At 45.4% G+C, this 21,692-nt stretch overlaps 1 protein-coding gene across 50 annotated transcripts in view; it reads right to left on the minus strand.

The window, feature by feature from the left end:
• The window catches only part of R3HDM2 (R3H domain containing 2), a 182,398-nt gene that overhangs the window by 2,757 nt on the left and 157,949 nt on the right, over positions 1-21,692 (minus strand). For 34 of the 50 annotated variants that reach the window (XM_077954610.1, XM_077954601.1, XM_077954596.1 and 31 more), the window contains 8 exons: positions 17,300-17,401; positions 14,155-14,397; positions 13,726-13,852; positions 13,323-13,483; positions 12,714-12,868; positions 11,146-11,246; positions 2,977-3,146; positions 2,110-2,257 (listed from right to left, as the gene is read on the minus strand). In XM_077954610.1, the coding sequence (XP_077810736.1) occupies positions 2,110-2,257; positions 2,977-3,146; positions 11,146-11,246; positions 12,714-12,868; positions 13,323-13,483; positions 13,726-13,852; positions 14,155-14,397; positions 17,300-17,401 (1,207 nt within the window). The remainder of the gene's footprint in view (positions 1-2,109; positions 2,258-2,976; positions 3,147-11,145; positions 11,247-12,713; positions 12,869-13,322; positions 13,484-13,725; positions 13,853-14,154; positions 14,398-17,299; positions 17,402-21,692) is intronic. The other 16 variants (XM_077954621.1, XM_077954618.1, XM_077954613.1 and 13 more) reach the window with 1 other exon arrangement.

A 21,692-nucleotide genomic window follows, 5' to 3' on the forward strand; every position in this document is an offset into this window, starting at 1 on the left:
CAATTGGTTTTCTGGGAGCTTAAGCTTCATAGTATGACTTTTATAAGACTTAAAGGGGCTTTGGAGATAGACAGCAATAATGCATGCTATTCCTAATTTTCTATGATGGAAATGCCCATGTGACTGGTATAAGAGATGTTTTTCTTCCTAAATCCTTTGGCTGTCAACTGTATCTCACAGACAAATGGGACTAGTAGGTCCCATCATCCTTGAAGAAAGGCTCTATCCATTGTAGACAACAGTCCTATAAAAATGACCAGGGAAGAAACTTACAAACCGTTATGCATGTCTTTTATCTCTCTCTCTCTTTTCTTTTTTTTGAGACAGAGTTTCACTCGTCACCCAGGCTGGAGTGCAATGGCATGATCTTGGCTCACTGCAACCTCTGCCTCCTAGGAAGCGATTCTCCTGCTTCAGCCTCCCAAGTAGCTGGGATTACAAGCATGTGCCACCACCCCTGGCTAATTTTTTTTAAAACTTTTAGTAGAGACAGGGTTTCACCACGTTGGCCACGCTGGTCTCGAACTCCTGACCTCAGGTGATCCACCTGCCCTGGCCTCCCAAAGTGCTGGGATTACAGGCGTGAGCCACCACGCCCAGCTGTCTTTTTTTTTTTTTTTATTAATTTTTTTTTTTTTTTTTTTGAGACGGAGTCTCGCTCTGTTGCCCAGGCTGAAGTGCAGTGGCCGGATCTCAGCTCACTGCAAGCTCCGCCTCCCGGGTTCACGCCATTCTCCGGCCTCAGCCTCCCGAGTAGCTGGGACTACAGGCGCCCGCCACCTCGCCCGGCTAGTTTTTTGTATTTCTTAATAGAGACGGGGTTTCACCGTGTTAGCCAGGATGGTTTCGATCTCCTGACCTCGTGATCCGCCCGTCTCGGCCTCCCAAAGTGCTGGGATTACAGGCTTGAGCCACCGCGCCCGGCCAGCTGTCTTATATCTCTTATATAGATTCTCCCAACCCCTAAACCCAGGGTTCAACCTTCCGACTCGTGAGAGACAATATAAGTACAGTAGACAAGAGCATAGACTTGGAGCCAGACTGCCTAGGTTAAAATAGTGACTCTGTTACTGGAAATACGATGTTGGGTATTTTTTTCCCTCATTAATGTTGCTGGGAAGGTTAAAAAAATATAAGACACGTAAAGCATTTATAGCGATGCCTGGTACATATTAAGTACCATTAAGTGTTACCTATTATTGATAAATATTACATTTCAGAGCACTTTAAAGTTTTTTTTTTTTTTTTTTGAGACGGAGTCTTGCTCTGTCACCCAGGCTGGAGTGCAGTGGCCGGATCTCAGCTCACTGCAAGCCCCGCCTCCCAGGTTCACGCCATTCTCCTGCCTCAGCCTCCCGAGTAGCTGGGACTACTGGCGCCCGCCACCTCGCCCGGCTAGTTTTTTGTATTTCTTAATAGAGACGAGGTTTCACCGTGTTAGCCAGGATGGTCTCGATCTCCTGACCTTGTGATCCGCCCGTCTCGGCCTCCCAAAGTGCTGGGATTACAGGCTTGAGCCACCGCGCCCGGCCTTCAGAGCACTTTAAAGTTTTTAAACTACATTCTCATTTTTATACTGCTTGTGACAGCTAGGGCAGAAAGCAGATAAAATTCCCATCTTACGTGTGATTAACTCCATTTTATAGACTAGGAACTGAGGTCTAGTTCTGAGTTGAGTTTAATTAACTTGTTGAACATCGCGAAGCTAGTTAGTGGTGAGACTGGAACTTCTGAAACCAAATCTAGTGTTTCCTTTTCTAAGACCATACTGTTTCTTACAAAGCCCCACATTCCCAGCCCTCGGACTTGGTATTGATGTTAGGTTAAACTCTTTGGTCATTAGAAAGTTCAGTGAACTTATTTTCCCCAGCTCTTTTCACCTACTTGGTTGTAAGTACTAAGTATGTAAAGAAGGCTAAAGAAAGTTAAGTATGGACAGCACTAGAAAGTGGCAAGTGTCCAAGGCCTATACAGGGATGTTAAGTTAGCTCCCAGAACTGGATCATCCACACTGGTCCCCTGCCTGTTGTTACTCTTTCAATCTCTGCAACTGGGAATGGGATGTGAAAGGTGAATTCCACAGCAGCCAGCACTAATCTAAGCCCCTACCCTGTGCTGGACCCCCAGGCCGGGGGAACTGTGTGAGGACAGGCAGGGGACTGAGTCCTGTGCAGACACTGCTGAGGCTGGTGACAGGAGAGGGTGCTGGAGACTGGGTAGGAGATGTGACAGGGCTGCTGCTCATTTGTGTGTTGGCCTGTGGAAAAGAGGAGCACACGATAAACATCAAACGTTACCCTCTGGATATTCCTATGGCTTAGCTTAAAATTCACCTCTCTCAGGAAATCAGTTTCTCTTGCTGAACTCTGCCAAAGTCAGACTCTTCCTTCAAACTGCAACCTCAGACCTTAATTCATTTATGCTATTTTATTTTTATTTTATTTTTTTGAGGTGGAGTCTTGCTCTATTACCCAGGCAGGCTGGAGTGCAGCGGTGCAATCTTGGCTCACTGCAACCTACACCTCCCGGGTTCAAGCGATTCTCCTGCCTCTCAGCCTTCTGAGTAGCTGGGATTACGGGTGCCCACCACCACGCCTGGCTAATTTGTTACTTTTTAGTAGAGACGGGGTATCACCATGTTGGTCTCAAACTCCTGACATCAAGTGATCCTCCCACCTCATCCTCCCAAAGTGCTGGGATTACAGGTGTGAGCCACCGCGCCCGGCCCATTTATGTTATTTTAATATCCACTTCTGGCACATTGATTTAAGTATTCTCTGAGCATTTTCAAGTGTATATCCCATCTGCCACCTTAGATATTAGGTTCCTTAAAAGAAGATGCTCTCTATTTCTTGTGTTTCTCCCCAAAAAGTACCCAGGAAAAGATACGTAAAAGAGGTTGCTCAGTCAATAGCAAACATTGCACCCTGGGAAGAATAAGGTCATCTCCTTGCCAAGGCTGAGTGCTGCACTCACCTGGGGGCTGCTGTCAGGACTGTACAGGTCTCCAGGCTTCTGCCCCCGCTGGTCCATGCTGTAGTATTTACAATGACTCCACTGGACCATGGATGGGTTCTGAGGGGGCTGGGGTCCATTAGGGACATTCAGCTGCATGACCACCACACCTGGTCCAGAAGGTGACACTCCTGAAGGGCGGGAAGAAAACGGTTACAAATTCAAACTGTATTTTTGCCTTCCAGCTAGCCCTGAGTGGGAAAGCAGCAAACAAATCCACCCATTGCCTCAGGGTCACTCAAGCTACATCTTGCCAGGAACCTGAGATGGCTGCTGATGTGGCTTCTGACTCCATCTTCTCAAACCAGTAGAAGTTTGAGGGGAAGGGATATGAGCCCCAGATGCCAGTGTTCCCCTGGCCTTCACCTGATGAGGGGTACTTTGGTATGCTTGGCAGAAAACTACTCCATTCTGTCAATACTGGCTATAACCAAATGCCCAGGTGAGACTGCTCAAATGTCTAGGCATTGTACGGGTTCTGGTCTGGGTCATGGGCCAGGGCTGCAGACACGTGCAGGCTTTTCTGGTAATGGCTGTAGATAAGCCAGTGACCTCTGGTTGTTCTGGAGAAGATAAATGCACATAGTTTTACTATGCCAGACCCAGAAAGTATGTCTTGGCCAAGAATGGGGTAAGTTGGGAAACATTTCAAGCGGAGGGAACAGTATGGAAATGTATGTCATATTCAGGAAATGACAAATGATTCAAGGTGCTAAGACACAGGGGCCACGTAGGGGAAGCAGGAGGAGATGAGACACGTTTATTTATTTATTTATTTATTTATTTATTTATTTATTTATTTATTGAGACGGAGTCTCACTCTGTAGCCCAGGCTGGAGTGCAGTGGCCAGATCTCAGCTCACTGCAAGCTCCGCCTCCCGGGTTCACGCCATTCTCCTGCCTCAGCCTCCCGAGTAGCTGGGACTACAGGCACCCGCCACCTCGCCCGGCTAGTTTTTTTTTTGTATTTTTTAGTAGAGACGGGGTTTCACTGTGTTAGCCAGGATGGTCTTGATCTCCTGATCTCGTGATCCACCCGTCTCAGCCTCCCAAAGTGCTGGGATTACAGGCTTGAGCCACCGCGCCCGGCCCTGAGACACGTTTAAAAAGTGTTTGTTTAAGTTAACAAACACTTATTGAACATTTGCTATGTGCTAGTTCCTATGTTGGGCACTGAGTGTACAAGAAATAAAGCTGTCCCTGTCCTGATAGAATGGACAGTCTATTAAGGAGTCAGACATTAAACAAATAGTTGGTGTCAGAGTTTGAAGCACATTCTGGTAAGATGTTTGAACTTTATCCTGTAGGTGTTGGGAGACCTGTGCTTTGGAGAGCTAACACAAATGGCCGAATGCAGGATAGCTAGGGAGAGAGACTAGTAGCAAGAAAGACCATTTAGGAAGCTACTGAAGGTCGGGCACAATGGCTCATGGCTGTAATCCCAGCACTTTGGGAAGCCAAGGCAGGTGGACTGCTTGAGCCCAGGAGTTCAAGACTAGCCTGGGCAACATGGTGAAACCCTGTCTCTACAGAAAATACAAAAATTAGCTGGGCATGGTGGCATGCACCTGTAGTCTCAGCAACTCAGGAGGCTGAGGTGAGAGGATCATGTGAGCCTGGGAGGTCGAGGCTGCCGTGAGCTGTGATTATGCCATTGCACTCCAGACTGGGTGACAGAATGAGACCCTGTCTCAAAAAAAAAAAAAAAAAAAAAAAAAAAAAAAGCCTGCTGAAACAGAATGAAAAGATTTGAAATTAGGGCAATGCCAGCAGGAATGGAGTGAGAGTCAGACCTTTTGAAGGTTACACTGACAGGTTCAAGTGACTGACTAAATGCGACCTTGAGGTTTTGGCACTAGCAACCATGGAGAGACTCACCCTCCCACAGGGTGGGAGAAGGAAAGGCCTTAATAAGGAGGAACATTAAGACCCAAATCTTCATGGTGAAAAGCAAGATAAAGAGTCAGGGTCAAACAGTTTGATGGACAGTTCCTGCTGGGAGGGATGGGCTGGAGCTCTGCTTCCTGGCAAGGGACTGTCTAGAGTGAGGGTTTGTTCCTGACCTCCCAGGCTCTATTCCTGTTGAGGCTGAATTCACATGTGGGTGGTGGTGGAGAAATGGACATTGGGGGTTACTAGCTTGAAAACCTGCTGCAATGCTGCTGTTTTCATGGCTTGATGCTCCAGGGCTGCCACCGCTGTTGTCATCAAATTGCTTCCTGTGACAGGAAATGTTGCAGCCTCTGCCCTGGGCACCAGTCATGCTGGGAAGTGAGTTGATTGTTTTTCTCAGGTAGTATCAGTCAAAAGAAGGGAAAAGAAATGGTGGGAGGTCTGAGAGAGAAGCTCAGGAGACAAGATCTGTCATATCATATTCCCCAGCCAATTTGTACCCCTGGTCCTCTAGGATTCATCCAATCAGAGAGCACAAACACTCAGTGCAACAGGCTCAGATATCCCCATCTCCTGCCAAGGTGGACAGAGTATTCATGGGCATAGATTGTAGTAGGGCCATAGGAACACTGCACAGTTGTGGAGTGTCATGCATTTAACAACTGCCCCCTTACTGTAGTTTTTCGGGGCATTTTATTTCCCCATCCTAAGACTCGCTCACATCCTGTACCAACAAAATTGCAATTGACCTTATTCAAATACCTCATTGCTACTTGAGGGTCTAATGTAAAAATAATTAAATCTATTGTTTTTCTAGAAGGTATTCAAATACCTCATTGCTACCAGAGGGTCCAATGTAAGAATAATTAAATCTATTGTTTTTCTAGAAAGTAGCTCATAATCTGAGCCTAATGCTCTGGGCCAGGAAAGGTGGAGAAGGGGGTGAGTGTGTAGGAATAAGCATAAGCAAGGCAGTGGAAGCTCTTTCTAATACCAGCAGGTAGCCATAAGGAGCTATTAGGGAGGTCACAGAGAAAGGGAAACAAAACAAAGTCCTCATATTATTATCTCTGATCCCAACAAAAACAAAGCCTGGGTTTTTAGTTGCAGCCTGTCCTGAGCTCCTCCCCACACTGAGTCCTCCCCTGCTGGCCTGAAGCATTGTTCCTTCACTTAGCTGAGGACACAGAGCACTACTCCACTGATGAGCTGATTTTTATGCTTCTCTTCCTTGAGCCCAAAGCAGGTGGCATCTGTTAGCAGCTGAACTGTCGCTACTTCTTAATAGACGTGGCAAAAAAAAAAAAAACCCACTGCCCAGTGACAGCACTTCCATATAATCAGGTTGGGGGAAGGAGCATGGGTTGGCAGCGGGTGGGAAGGGGGAGAGGGGGGTTGAATAAGGAAATCAATTTCAGCTTGAAAGCTCTGAAAGGAGAGGGGACGTGTGAATGGCTTTTTAAGTGGCATCATTAAACCTGGGCAGAAAGGTCGATTGGGCACAGCAAACCGCATAAATACAAACAGATGACATTTATATCTGGCAGAATTGTTTTTTGTTATTGTTTTTTTGTTTTTTTAAATCACTGAGGTAGAAGACTGATAGGCTTTCTTACCACCAGAAATCACATCTATGGAAAGGAATTGTTCAGAAAAATAAAATCCACAGGCATCTTTCCCAAATTAAAAGATAGAAACCAATAATATCTTGGTATTTTTCCTTTTTTTTGGTGCAGGAGTAGGATATCTTCACTAAATGGAAGACAAAAGAGCAGTCTCAGCTTTGGAAACCCCTCAGCTAAACAATGAGCCAGTAAATATGTGAGAGGCTATTTCTGTATGCATTTCACTCTGTCCATGCTGCTGTGTCACTGTGAATTGGGAGTCTCTGTATAGGTATCACTGCCATTTCATGTCTGCGTGCATCTTCCCCAGACAAGCACCCCTGTAGAAACCTCAAGGGACCTGCAACTCATCATTTTAATGGGAGTTTTTCCTGGGGTTAGAGTTATGTCTCATACTATAGTGAAGGAATTAAAGTTTAGGCCTGGGGCAACTACAAAAATGTATTAATAAACCAGAACAGTTGTTCCAGGAACAGCCAATCCTAATCCCTGCCTTTATTTTTGGAAAAGTGACCATGTTGCTACATGAGAGAAGGGCGGGTAACTGTCCTCTGAAGGTGACAGACGGGCCCTTGTGGGTTATGCCTGCAGTCTATCTTTTCAGTATAGGGTAAACAAGGCAGAAGAAGCACTTGTTTCCCTTTTTCCACTTCCTCTTAGATTTCCACAAGCAGGGATTAAAGACCTGTAAAATCGATGATATGGTGAATACAGTCTTTTAGATGATATGGGTAGAACACAAGGTCCCACTATCTAGGAAAAGTACAAGGGGTCAGTCAGAAGCCTAGGATCAACCAGGGTAACTAGGAACAAAGGAGATAAAACTGAGAAAATTCCAAAGAAACAAGGAAAACAGACGATAAAGAGGGATTCCCCATTTCTTTTGATGTGGGAAGCCTACGTTAATTATCTCTTTCTTCTAATCCTAGTCCAGATTTCTAGTGTTGCCAACTTCCAGAACTGGTTTTAGTTTACTTAAATTAACCTAGTATGATGGCCAGAGTAGGTAATGAAAAATTATTTTCACTTGATTTGTTTATGGTTCAAAGACCTTGCATTTGAAGATGAATAGATGTAACCACAGTGACCCAGTAGATATAAGGACATACCACAAAGGATACACAGAAAAATGCACATACAAGTATACCTACAAGTACGTGCAGGAGAAAAAATGCTCTGCGGTACCCAGCACCACCACAGGCTACAGTGCTTCTTGGAGCTGCTTTCTGCAATTTCCATACCCCACTGGAAATTTTAAGGCCAAGTGCCCCTGGCGGACACTAGGAGAAACAGCCAGAGAGACCAATAACATAATAAAAATTAAGGACTTTTGAATTAAAAACCTCAGCCTGTATGAAGGCAGAAGTCATTGCTCCTTTTTTTGTTTTGTTGTTTTGAGACAGTCTCGCTCTGTTGCCCAGGCTGGAGTGCAGTGGCGCAATCTCGGCTCACTGCAACCTCTGCCTCCTGGGTTCAAGCGATTCTCGTGCCTCAGTCTTCCAAGTAGCTGGGATTACAGACGTGCACCCCCATGCCCGGCTAATTTTTGTATTTTTAATAGAGATGGGGTTTTGCCATGTTGGCCAGGCTGGCTGGTCTCGAACTCCTGGCCTCAAGTGACCCACCCTCGTTGGCCACCCACAGTGATGGGATTACAGGCATGAAACACCGTGCCTGGCCTGGAAGTCATTGCTCCTTAAAGGTAAGAACTGATCATGTCTAATGAGTAACATTAATTCTGGAATCTACGCCACAGCATCCAACATAGTGAGGGTACAAACAATCTTCAACTGAAAATATTCCATTTCTAAATGGGGAAAATTGACAAAATATCTCCCTCTCACCAGAAGAGGGCACTCTGACATTCCCACGATAGAGTGGAAAGGAGATGGTTGGAGGCTAAATTCAGACTTCCTGCGGAGGCGGGCAGATCACGAGGTCAGATCAGGCCCATCCTGGCCAACATGGTGAAACCCCGTCTCTACTAAAAATTTAAAAATTAGCCAGGCGTGGCGGCATGTGCCTGTAATCCCAGCTACTCGGGAGGCTGAGGGAGGAGAACTGCTTGAACCTGGGAGGCGGAGGCTGCAGTGGCCGAGATTGCGCCACTGCACTCCAGCCTGGGTGACAGAGAGAGAGTCTGTCTTGAGAAAAAAAAAAAAAAAGACTTCCTTCCCAAGCTGGGCTGGGAAGATGGCTCAACGCCTGTAATCCTAGCACTTTGGGAGGCCAAGGCGGGTGGATCACCTGAGGTCAGGAGTTCAAGACCAGTCTGGCCAACATGATGAAACCCCGCCTTTACTAAAAAAAAAAAAAAAAAAAAAAAAAAAAAAAAAAATTAGCCGGGCGTGGTGGCAGGCGCCTGTAGTCCCAGCTACTCAGGAGGCTGAGGGAGGAGAACTGCTTGAACCTGGGAGGGGGAGGTTGCAGTGAGCCGAGATTGCGCCACTGCACTCCAGCCTGGGCAACAGAGCGAGACTCTGTCTCAAAAAATATATATATATCAAAAGAAAAGAAAAGAAAAGAAAAAACAAAGACTCCCTTCCTTCCAGATTTTTTTTTTTTTTTTTTGAGACAGGGTCTTGCTCTCCATGATGATAGGGTGACATCACCGTGATGCAGTGGCACCATCATAGCTCACTGCAGCCTCAAACACCTGGGCTCAAGTGATCTTCCTGCCTCAGTCTCTCAAGTAGCTGGGACAAACTAAAAGCACATGCCACCATGCCCAGCTAATTTTTAAAATTTTTGTAGAGATAGGGTCTTGCTTTGTTGCCCATGCTTGTCTTGAACTCCTGGCTTCAAGAAATTCTCCCGCCTTGGCCTCCCAAAGTGCTGGGATTACAGGTGTGTACCACTGCACACAGACCCCTGAAGTTTCTTTAACTGCAGTGCACTGCTATTTCAGAGTAGGGTAAAAGGGATACAAACAAGGGCAGCTGTACTTGTGTGTTAGGGGAATTCTTGGCAAAGGCAGTGAAAGGCTGCATGGCATAAACTTACTAACTTGGAATGGCTGGCCTCTTCAAAGAGGGCCTTTAGCTGTGTAACATGACGTCCATTCATTTTCCACTGGAGAGAAAGAAACTAAGTAAAAAAATGTGTTGAAAATGTGTTGAAGACTTAGTACAGGATGTGGAAAGTCAAAAGATCCAAATTCAAGTTAGAGGATTGTGACTTTAGGCAAGTCATTTAATTTCTTTGAGTTTTAAATTTCCTCCTCACAAAGTTATGGTGAGAATTAAAATGTTACAATGTATGTGAGCACACACTAAAAGCTGCTAAACAAATCTAAGCTGTAAGTTAAAAAGTATTTTATCTACTTCCCTCACACTTCCAAGAGAAAAGAAATGCTGTCAATACGAAGGATAAGTACAGAAGACACAGGTCTCCTGTGTCTTCATTTCATGACCCAAAGGCATGTGAGTATAGTGCTAGATTCAGATAAAAAAAAAAGGAAAAAAAAAAAAGAAAAAGAAAACTAAGAATTCAAAGACATAGCTTTTCAGGGCTGAGGCAACAAATGTCATTTCTTTTTTATTTCCCCTAGAGACAGGGTCCCAACTCCCTATCTGGGTCCATTCAGGCTGGAGTGCAATGGCACGATCCCAGCTCCTTACAGCCTTGACCCCCCAGGCTCAAGCGACTGTTCCCCCTCAGACTCCTGAGTAGCTGTGACTACTGGGCGCATCACCATGCTTGGCTTGTTTTGTTTGTTTGTTTGTTTGTTTGTTTGTTTTTTGAGACAGAGTCTTGCTCTGTTGCCTAGGCTGGAGTGCAGTGGCACCATCTAGGCTCACTGCAACCTCTGCCTCCTGGGTTCAAGCATTTCTTGTGCCTCAGCCTCCTGAGTAGCTGGGATTACAGGTGCACGCCACCATGCCCAGCTAATTTTTGTATTTTTAGTAGAAGTGGGGTTTCACCATGTTTGCCAGGCTGGTCTTGAACTCCTGACCTCAGGTGATCTGCCCGTCAAAGTGTTGGAATTACAGACGTGAGCCTCCGCACTCGACCATAATTTTTTTTTTTTTTTTTTGAGACTGAGTCTCGCTCTGTTGCCCAGGCTGGAGTGCAGTGGCATGAGCTGCAACCTGTGCCTCCCAGGTTCAAATGATTCTTGTGCCTCAGCCTCCCGAGTAGCCAGATGACAAGCGTGTGCCACCATGCCTGGCTAATTTTTGTATTTTTAGTAGAGATGGGGTGTTTAGCCATGCTGGCCAGGCTGGTCTCAAACTCCTGGGCTCAAGTGATCTACCCGCCTTGGCCTCCCAAAGTGCTGGGATAAGCCACCATGCCTGGCCTTTTAAAAAAGTTTTTTAGTAGAGTCAAAGTCTTGCTGTGTTGCCTAGGCTGGTCTTAAACTCCTCAGCTGAAGTGATCCTCTTGCCTTGGCCTCCCAAAGTGCTGGGATTACAGGTGTCATCTTGAGAGGTCAGCTTCAGTACCCTTGGAAAACACCAGCCAAGACTTTGTTTTTTCTTTGTGATGGAGTCACAGTGGGGACAGACTCAATACCTGAACTCTTTTTGCCCTTCCCAGCTCTAAAGCATAAGCCCTTCCGCAATGTTTGCTCTTGCCAGTGCCCAAGACCCGCAATTCTTTATCCTCTTACCTGAGTACTGCTGTGGCATCTGTGGTGGACTGCAGGGAGAGGGAGACTGAGGCATCTGGTACTGCTCAGAGCCAGGGGGTTGCAGAAACCCTACAGAAGGGCTGGGAAGACAGAGAAGAGAGGAGTGGTGAAGCAGCAGAGGGACGAACACAGCTCCTGGCAAACAGCTGCTGCTTCCTGGTCCTCCCCTATGGGAAGCAGAGGCAGCTTCAAGCCATTCCCAGACCAATTTGCCACGCAATTTCTAAAATCACTCATCAGTTCAAAGTTAATTATATGTATTTGTACTTGATCATCTTTCAATTAGGAAGCTGCTAATCAGTGCTACAGATGGAATGTTAGCAACACATGCTCTTCTCAACACTGTGGAAACACCAGACACACATACATGCACATATGCACACACAGAGATTACAAGAAACACAATAGAAACACAGACAAAGAGAGTGTCACAGACACAGACATAGAGTGCTAGAGAGAGATGGGTAAAAAAAACAAACACACACAAAAACTAAGGATTGCTAATTATTTTTGAACTGAAAAAAAAAAAAAAAGTCAGCCAGGCACAGTGGCTTACGCCTGTAATCCCAGCACTTTGGGAGGCCAAGGCAGGGAGATCATGAGGTCAGGAATTCGAGACCAACCTGGTCAACATGGTGAAACCCCGTCTCTACTAAAAATACAAAAATTAGCTGGGCGTGGTGGCGCGTACCTGTAGTCCCAGCTACCCAGGAGGCTGAGGCAGGAGAATTACTTGAACCCAGGAGATGGAGGTTGCAGTGAGCTGAGATTGTGATTGCACTCCCAGCCTGGGTGACAAGAGCAAGACTCCATCTCCAAAAAAAAAAAAAAAAAAAAAAAGAAGGAATATAGTCACATAAAGACAAATAGAAAACAAACTCAAAACAACCTGGAGACATATATAGGAAAAGACAAAGGTAAATGTACATACACTGGGAGACAGGCACATAGAAACACATGGAGTTGCCCAGACTCCAGTTCTTGTTCCACATCTGCCTCTAACTAGCTACGTGAATTTAGGTAAATTTTTTAACAGCCCTAGCTGGAATTTCCTCATTTAAAAATGAGAGAAAAATGAAACAAGGGGTGTCGACTAGATAATTTCTAAGGTGCCTTCTACCACTAAAAATTCTATTCATGATGACCTATATTCAGGTATATATAGATACAGAAATAGATACATCATCAGTTTCATTGATAAACAGAAGTACATGGAAAAAGTTACACATCACAGTCCAAAAAATTTCTTCTCTTAATGATGAGCAGTCTTTATCCTCTAGTTCTGAGTCCCATTCTTTTGAAAAATAAAAATGGAGGAAATCATAAATTATAAGTCTCTGAGGCAGGAATTTTTTTCTGCTGATAACCTCTTATGCAAATGTCAAATCAGTAAGTGAAAAGGAGAATGAACTCCCTCATATTCTACCTGAATTAGGGAACCACTGGGATCTTTACCCCTGCCTTTCTTAGGCCAGTGGAAACAAAACCATGACGCAACCATTGCTGAAGGTCTATGGGAGATGTCCTGGCTCTCTGGGAGTCCTCACCTCGTACCGTTCTGCTGAGCAGGTGGGATCATGCTATAGTACACTGGTACCCCTGCTGCTGGGAGGCCTCCTTGCACAGACTGGCTCGCAGGAACCAGCATGGGTTGCTGGAAAGGCGGCTGGACCACATTTTGCGAGTCACTACCCACTGGAACCTGGGTGAGAAAGAGAAGAGAATGACTACTCACATTCGCATTGAGCTCATCCACAAACAGCCTAGTCGTCACTATATTGGGGCATTACAACTTCCTTCCCTACCTTACAGCCTCCTCCTGTTCTCCCCATCTGCCTAAAGAAAATGTTTCCAGAGCTGTCTCTATTTCTGCCTTCTCCAAATACCACCCTTGGGGCATGTGACATAAAGAAAGGAGCCTGATTTCCTTTAGCCACTACTTTCCTGGACATATACTCATTCCATGGCTGTATAAAGACCAATTTAAATATTCTTCTCAAACTCCATGGGCTGTCATAGGAAAAAAACCTAAACATTCTAAGGGAAAGTAGACAATATTTTAGTATTGGAGTTTTTAGTATGGATGACCCTGGGAGGCTCTCCTTTTCCTCATGCCAAGGACTAGGGTGATCCTTCCCAATGCAGAATGCACCCACTTGGTAAGAAGGCAGTGGAGTGTACTGAACCACCAGGCCTTGCATCTGGCCCCCCATGCTGCTCCTCTGGCTGCTGAGCAGGCCCTGGTTCTGTGGCTGCTGGACCCCAATCATGCCTTGGTAAGCCGCCTGCTGCTGGTTAGGCATCATGGGCTGTAAACCTAGAGATGGGCAAGGCAGAAAATACATTAGTATGAATGTTTAGGAGGTCACGGTCTATCTGTAATTTCTCTTCTCCATTCTATTTTATCTTTTCTTTTTCTGGAGAGCCTAGGTCTGTTTGTAGGACCCTAATCATTCCTGCCCCTAGACCCACCTTCATTTTAATGGAGAAGGTACTTCTTTCTTTCCTGGTGTGCCCTTCCCTTATTCACTGCCTTCTTAAACCAGTGGTTTCTCTTACCAGGCTGCTGGGATGGCTGAGGCAGCTGTTGACCACGTTGGGGGCTATAGGCCACCGGGTGAGAGAGAGGTCGATATTGCTGGTTGGAGTTAGGATATTGTCCAGGGGGATAGTAAGAAACCTGGATCTATGGTGAGAGGAGACAGATGTGTGAGAAGTCCCTAAAATTCAGCCGCAACATCAGCATACTACTATAAATGCCTCAAGATTGATGGCCAGAAGTATGTAAACGGAGGTATTTTGGACCTGCAGTTGCAGTAAAACAAGGATTTATGTTATATAGAAAGAAGACTTTCTGGCTAGAACAACTCTCAAGTGCAAGGTAGGGAGAGGTATTCCCTCTGGTCTGTCTAAACTAGAGGAATAAAGAAAATATAATACGAGACAAAATGAATTAAGTGATTTAAGCTGGGAACTGGAGCTGCTCACCTGTTGAGGGGGCTGCATGTACCCCTGGGGTGGCAGAACTTGCTGAGTAGGTGGTGCATGGCTAGAGGTGGAATAGTTGGAAGTGGGGAGGGGCTGACCCGTGGAAGCCATGATGAAGCTAGTCTGCTGAGGGTGCTGGGAGATAAGTGGGGTCTGGAATAGAGCTGCAGATGGGTCAGCTGCTTCAGTAGAACCTTGGCGACTAAGGCTCATTTGTCCAAAGGGGTTGCTGAGGTCATCTGCCTGTTGAGAGAGTATAAGACGCAAGGATTGGGGCTGTATCAAACCTCATGTCTTTGGCTTCAACATAGACAGAGAGAAATAGCAATGCTTTTTACAACCTTCTTTAAAACAATGTGGGATAGTCCTACCTCTGTGCTGTGCTATGAAATGAATAGCTGTTGAAGCCCAACTCCAGAGCCAGTCTCTCTATCACATATGAGGTAACAACGGTGACCCTGATTATAGTTGTGTGCTTTTTTGTTTGTTTGTTTTTGAGACACGGTCTCATTTTGTTGCCCAGGCTGGAGTGCAGTGGCTCAATCCCAGCTCACTGCAATCTCTGCCTCCGAGGTTCAGGCAATTCTCGTGCCTCAGCCTCTTGAGTAGCTGGGGTTACAGGCTCCTGCCACCAAACCCGGCTAACTCTTGTTTTTTGTTTGTTTCTTTGTTTGTTTTCTGAGATGGAGTTTTGGTTCTTGTTGCCCAGCCTGTAGTGCAATGGTGCAGTCTTGGCTCACTGTAACCTCCGCCTCCCGGGTCCAAGCAATTCTCCTGCCTCAGCCTCCCAAGTAGTTGAGGCATGTGCCACCATGCCCAGCTAATTTTTTTGTATTTTTAGTAGAGATGAGATTTCACTATGTTGGTCAGGCTGGTCTCGAACTCCTGACCTCAGGTGATCCACCCACCTCAGCCTCCCAAAGTGTTTGGATTACAGGCGTGAGCCACTGCGCCAGCCTAATTCTTGTATTTTTAGTAGAGACGGGATTTCACCATGTTGGCCAGGCTGGTCTTGAACTCCTGAACTCAAGTGATCAGCCCGCCTCGGACTGCCAAAGTGCTGGGATTACAGGTGTGAGCCACCACACGTGGCCTATGATTGTTGTTAGGGTTAGTCCCCGGGAAATGGGAGCAATGACACAATTACTGTATATAGAAAAAACAGGACAAACTAGTGGGTTAACAAAAAAGATTAAAGAGTCTTCCCATTTCCTGTCTTTCTCATGCCCCCAACCATAAAAAGGCCCCTACATTGCCACAAATCCTGTTTTTTTTTTTTTTTTTTTTTTTTTTTTTTTTTTTTTTTTTTTTTTTTTTTTTTGAGACGGAGTCTCGCTGTGTCGCCCAGGCTGGAGTGCAGTGGCCAGATCTCAGCTCACTGCAAGCTCTGCCTCCCGGGTTTTTACGCCATTCTCCTGCCTCAGCCTCCCGAGTAGCCGGGACTACAGGCGCCCGCCACCTCGCCCGGCTAGTTTTTTGTATTTTTTAGTAGAGACGGGGTTTCACCGTGTTAGCCAGGATGGTCTCGAACTCCTGACCTCGTGATCCGCCCGTCTCGGCCTCCCAAAGTGCTGGGATTACAGGCTTGAGCCACCGTGCCCGGCCATCCTGTTTTTATAATAAAGGACCCAGATAACACCTTGAGTGGATCATGGGTAGCTAGGTTCATGTGCCTTCACAGCTCTGCCTATGCAGCAGCAAGACTGGGGGCACCCACTCCTGCTGCTTATCTCCTTACTCCCTCTGGAGGTCATTTCCACCTTTGTTCTCTGACACTAGCCTAGAGTTCTCCTGCCCTTCAGAAACTACTTCCAATTCTCACCTCCAAAAGGAGGGCAGAGTGAGTGACTAAGCTGGAGGGTAAGACTGACTGGCCAGGCTGTAATTGCCTTCTCTCTCAGCTCTCTTTCCTAAGCAGCAAGGGTGATGGTGTTCCATCTCTCACTTGTATGGTGATAGGTTAGAGTTTGTTAGCTTCCTCTTCCCTTCTGCTCTCTGGACAGTAATTCTCACACACACACACACACACACACAAAACCAGCAGAAACCAAAAGACAATGCTTTTCTGTAGTTTCATTCCATTTTCAGGGATCTGATCTTCAAGTCAGCTCTTTTGCCACTTATTGGGCAGGAAAAGATGACAAGTGAACTGGATTGCAGATTATTTTGAACTCCATATTCCAGGACAATCAAAATAGAAATAAGAGGTAGGAGGAGGGAGGGGATTCTAGTGAAAAAGCAGATGTTAAGACAGAGCAAAACAATTCAGGGCTCCTACAACTATGACGGAAGTTATCAACGATGAGGCAAATCAGATCTTCAAAGGATTTATAGAGTACAAACGATTTAAACAGCATGTGCTATGCAGTGGATGAGGATTTTTAAAATATAAACTGATAGCAAAATAGGGGAACAGTTTTAAGTTTTTGCCAGTGATACCAGAGAAGTCTGCAACTGCATTTTTTTTTTTTGAGACAGTCTTGTTCTGTTGTCCAGGCTGGAGTGCAGTGGTGCAATCTTGGCTCACTGCAACCTCAGCCTCTCAGGTTCAAGCGATTCTCCTGCCTCAGCTTGTCGAGTAGCTAGGACTACAGGTGTGTGCCACCACACCCAGCTAATTTTTGTATTTTTTGGTAGACATAGGGTTTCATCATGTTGGGCAGGCTGGTTTTGAACTCCTGACCTCAGGTGATCTGCCTGCCTTGGCCTCCCAAAGTGCTGGAATTACAGGCGTGAGCCATCACGCCCGGCCTGTGTTTTTACTTTTAAAGGAAATTATAGAGAACCATTCTGTATAGAAAAAACTGGGTTCCTCAGACATGCCCAGGGAGCAAATTAGATTTAGGATGTACATGGTAGAGATGAAGAGCCTAGGTTATACCAACATCCAATTTCATTCTCTGTCCTGAAACTCGGGGGAACACAGTGTTCCTCTGTCTTACATTTAAGCATCTTTTGATGTGCTGTGATGAGGCCATTAGCATGGAGTATAGTTCAGCCTGTGCTGGCCCCTCAAGAAGAAATAGCTTTCAATATACCCTCCAAAAGCACAACATACTTACAAGGCCATCACAGACTGACCCAGACATACCCACAGATACAGGCCACACATATACGAGACAGAAAGGCAGAATGGAGTTTATACCATGTTGTACTGCTGGGGCGGAGAGACTGGCAGAAGGACTTGGGGACAGGAGCTTGGAGAGAACTGAACAGGCTGCGGAGAGGGCTGCAGAGCCGGGACTGGCTGTGGACCAGCAGAGAGGCATGTGGAAAAGGGAAGAGAAAAGAGAGGCAGGGAGTGGGGCAGGGGGTGTGGGCAGAGATGGGGAGGGAAAGGGAAGGAACAATAAGGTTAATAATCATAGAAGAAATTTCACATGAGTAGCACGACTGCTGAGCAGGTAGGTGACCAAGCCCGGGATAGCTTGAAGATTTAACATCTCTTTGACAAACAGACAATCTCTCTTATCAGGGTAGACCTGCTGTACTCCCTTCCCCATTAGCCATTCAAAACTGTGCAGCTGTTGTGAGCAATCTGAGGACTCTCAGGGTCAGGGTCTGCTGTCTGATTCCAAATACAGCTTTTCCCAAAGCAGTTTTTCTGAACACACAATCCTGGGGAGCATGATCATAACCCTCCTTGACTGCCCACTTGAGAAGGGATTCCTGTCTGCACTGCTGCACTGCTTCTGCAGGAAGGGTCATCCAAGGTCTGGCTCAGCTGCTTCTGATTTCACACCACAGCTCTCCTAGAGGAAATACTCATTCACAAGGATCATCTCCCTCCCAAGGGCAGAGAAGGAAAAAACACCCAAGATCGTGCCTGCTTCTGGCTACTTCCTTCCACTCCATGATTGCTCCTCCAGGCTATGACAGCAATATGAAAAATCCACCTCCACCCCACAAGCAAACAGGAAAGATTTAGGAATAAAATATAAATAGCTTAGCTTTAGTTTTTGTCCCTTCAGTCCCCCTTCACTAGCCTCAAGCAGGAGGATTTGTTTACTAGGAACACAGAATGTTCTAAATCAACTAGTGGGTAGTTATTATTTTTTCCTTCCCTTCTTCCCCTCCAGGCATTTTGATCACCTCATCAGTTCTCTAGTCATCGTCCCTGGTGGTAGGAGAGATGAGAGAAGGAGAGAGGCAAGTAAGGGGAGAAAATAACATTTGTATATATTATTTTATCACATACATTGTCTCATTACAGCCTCACACAAGAATCCTATAGGGAGATATAACTTGTATTTGCAATTTAAAAAGGCTCAGATAAATTAAATCACTCATCTAGGCTTACACAGTTAACATGGCAGAGCTGAGATTGAAATCTAGTTCTGCCTGGCATAGTTCTTTCTACTCCACTCTAGTAGTGGGGAGGAGGTGAAGGAAGAAGTCAAGCAGAATTATCTAAGCACCTTCCACAGGCTCCTCGCTCCACATTTAGAGCATTAAGATGTGTGGGGCCACGGTATCGATATCCTCTCCTGCCACACATCTCCAGAGTTTCTCTCACAGAAGGGACTAACAGTTCAGGAGGCAGAGTACACAGAAGGGACTAGCAGTTCAGGAGGCAGAGTACAGGAACTAAAAGACTCCCCAAAGAGGAGAATACTCTGGAGGTCTCAGCAGAGGACCTGATACCTGAATTAAATAAAATGTAAGTAATTTTGGTTAGGTAAAATTATGGAGAATCCACTGTGTGACCTGGGAGAGTTGCTGCTGTAGCCTTGAAAATAAACTCTTAGCTCTACTGGCACACCTATTTTCTGTCAGATAATGGCATTCCAAATATAACTGATAGACAAGATGCTCAGCATTAGCTGCTTATGCTGGTGGCTTTCATAGACATTTTCTATTATCCCAATTCTCTTCATTATTTTGGAGAAGGGTCTTTCTTGGATCAGGGCATATCTGGGGGGAAAAGAACAGTAAAGTGGCAAAAAAAAAAAAAAAAAAAAAAAAGTTGCCTGTGGTGGCTCACACCTGTAATCCCAACACTTTGGGAGGCTGAGGTAGGCGGACCACCTGAGGTCAGGAGTTCAAGACCAGCCTGCCCAACATGGTGAAACCCCATTTCTACTAAAAATACAAAAATTAGCTGGGCGTGCTGGCATGTGCCCATAGTCCCAGCTACTCAGGAGGCTGAGGCAGGAGAATCACCTGAACCTGGGAGGCAGATGTTGCAGTGAGCCAAGCTCACGCCATTGCACTCCAGCCTGGGCAACAGAGCAAGACTCAGTCTCAAACAAAACAAAACAAAACAAAACAAAACTGTCTTGTTTTCCCCACACTTGTAGGTTGTGACTAAAGAGTAAAGTGAGAAGAAGTGATGCTCCTCTTAGACCTCCCCTAACTGGTGAAGGGCAGTGATACGGGCAGGGATATCAGTGTTATTTTTTTAGTTACTCCACAGCTATCCTCAGCTGTAGTTCTCTTCTTGAAGGGTGACAAACTCCAAAGCCAGGGAAAGTCTGAAAAACCATGAGGAAATTTATTTTTAAAAAACTTAGGAAGGCCGGGTGCAGTGGCTCACGCCTGTAATCCCAGCACTTTGGGAGGCCGAGGCGGGCAGATCACGAGGTCAGGAGATTGAGACCATCCTGGCTAACACAGTGAAACCCCATCTCTACTAAAAATACAAAAAGTTAGCTGGGCGTGATGACGGGCACCTGTACTCCCAGCTACTTGGGAAGCTAAGGCAGGAGAATGGCGTCAACCCGGGAGGCGGAGCTTGCAGTGAGCCGAGATTGTGCCACTGCACTCCAGCCTGGGCAACAGAGCGAGACTCCATCTCAAAACAAAAACAAAAACAAAAAAAAAAACTTAGGAATATACCGAACCAAGGAGCTGAAAGACCTCTACACGGAAAACTACAAAACACTGCTGAAAGAAATCATAGCTGATACAAACAAATGGAAACACATCTCATGCTCATGGATAGGTAGAATCAATATTGTAAAAATGACCATACTGCCAAAAGCAATCTACAAATTCAAGCAATCCCCATCAAAATACTACCATCATTCTTCACAGAATTAGAAAAAATTCTAAAATTCATATGGAACAAAAAAAGAGCCCCCATAACCAAAGCAAGACTAAGCAAAAAGAACAAATCTGGAGGCATCACACTATCTGATTTCAAACTATACTATAAGGCCATAGTGACCAAAACAGCATGGTACTGGTATAAAAATAGACACACAGACCAATGGAACAGAATAGAGAATCCAGAAGTAAATCCAAATACTTACAGCCAACTGATCTTTGACAAACCAAACAAAAACATAAAGTGGGGAAAGGATACCCTTTTCAACAAATGGTGCTGGGATAATTGGCTAGCCACATGTAGGAGAATGAAAGTGGTTCCTCATCTCTCATCTTATACAAAAATCAACTCAAGATGGATTAAGGACTTAAATCTAAGACCTGAAACTAAAAATTCTAGAAGATGACATTGGAAAAACCCTTCTAGATGTTGGCTTAGGCAAGGATTTCATGACCAAGAACCCAAAACCAAATGCAATAAAAACAAAGATAAATAGCTGGGACTTAATTAAAGAGCTTTTGCATGGAAAAACAAACAAACTGTAAACAAACAAAAAACAGCAGAGCAAACAACAGACAACCCACAGAGTGGGAGAAAATCTTCACAATCTATACATCTGACAAAAGACTAATATCCAGAATCTACGACAAACTCAAATAAATCAGTAAGAAAAAAACAATCCCATCAAAAAGTGGGCTAAGGACATGAATAGACAATTCTCAAAAGAAGACATACAAATGGCCAACAAATATATGAAAAAATGCTCAACATCACTAATGATCAGGGAAATCCAAATCAAAACCACAATGTGATACCACCTTACTCCTGCAAGAATGGTCATAATCAAAAAATCAAAAAATAGTAGATGTTGGCATGGATGCAGTGTCAGGGAACACTTCTACACTGCTGGTGGGAATGTAAACTAGTACAGCCACTATGGAAAACAATGTGGAGATTCCTTAAAGAACTAAAAGTAGGGCCGGGTGCAGTGGCTCACGCCTGTAATCCCAGAACTTTGGGAGGCCGAGGCGGGCAGATCATGAGGTCAGGAGATCGAGACCATCCTGGCCAACACGGTGAAACCCCATCTCTACTAAAAATACAAAAAATTAGCCAGGTGTGATGGTGGGCACCTGTAGTCCCAGCTACTTGGGAGGCTGAGGCACGAGAATGGCGTGAACCCGGAGCTTGCAGTGAGCTGAGATCGCGCCACTGCACTCCATCGCGCCACATGCACACTGCTCTGGGCAACAGAGCAAGACTCCATCTAAAAAAAAAAAGAACTAAAAGCAGAACTACCATTTGTTCCAGGAATCCCACAACTGGATATCTACCCAGAGGAAAAGAAGTCATTACACAACAAAGATACTTGCACATGCATGTTTATAGCTGCACAATTCACAATTGCAAAATCATGGAACCAACCCAAATGCCCATCAATCAATGAGTGGATAAAGAAGCTGTGGTATATACACACAATGGAATACTA

Source organism: Macaca mulatta, chromosome 11 (assembly GCF_049350105.2).
Source record: "Macaca mulatta isolate MMU2019108-1 chromosome 11, T2T-MMU8v2.0, whole genome shotgun sequence".
Taxonomy (NCBI): Eukaryota; Metazoa; Chordata; class Mammalia; order Primates; family Cercopithecidae; genus Macaca; species Macaca mulatta.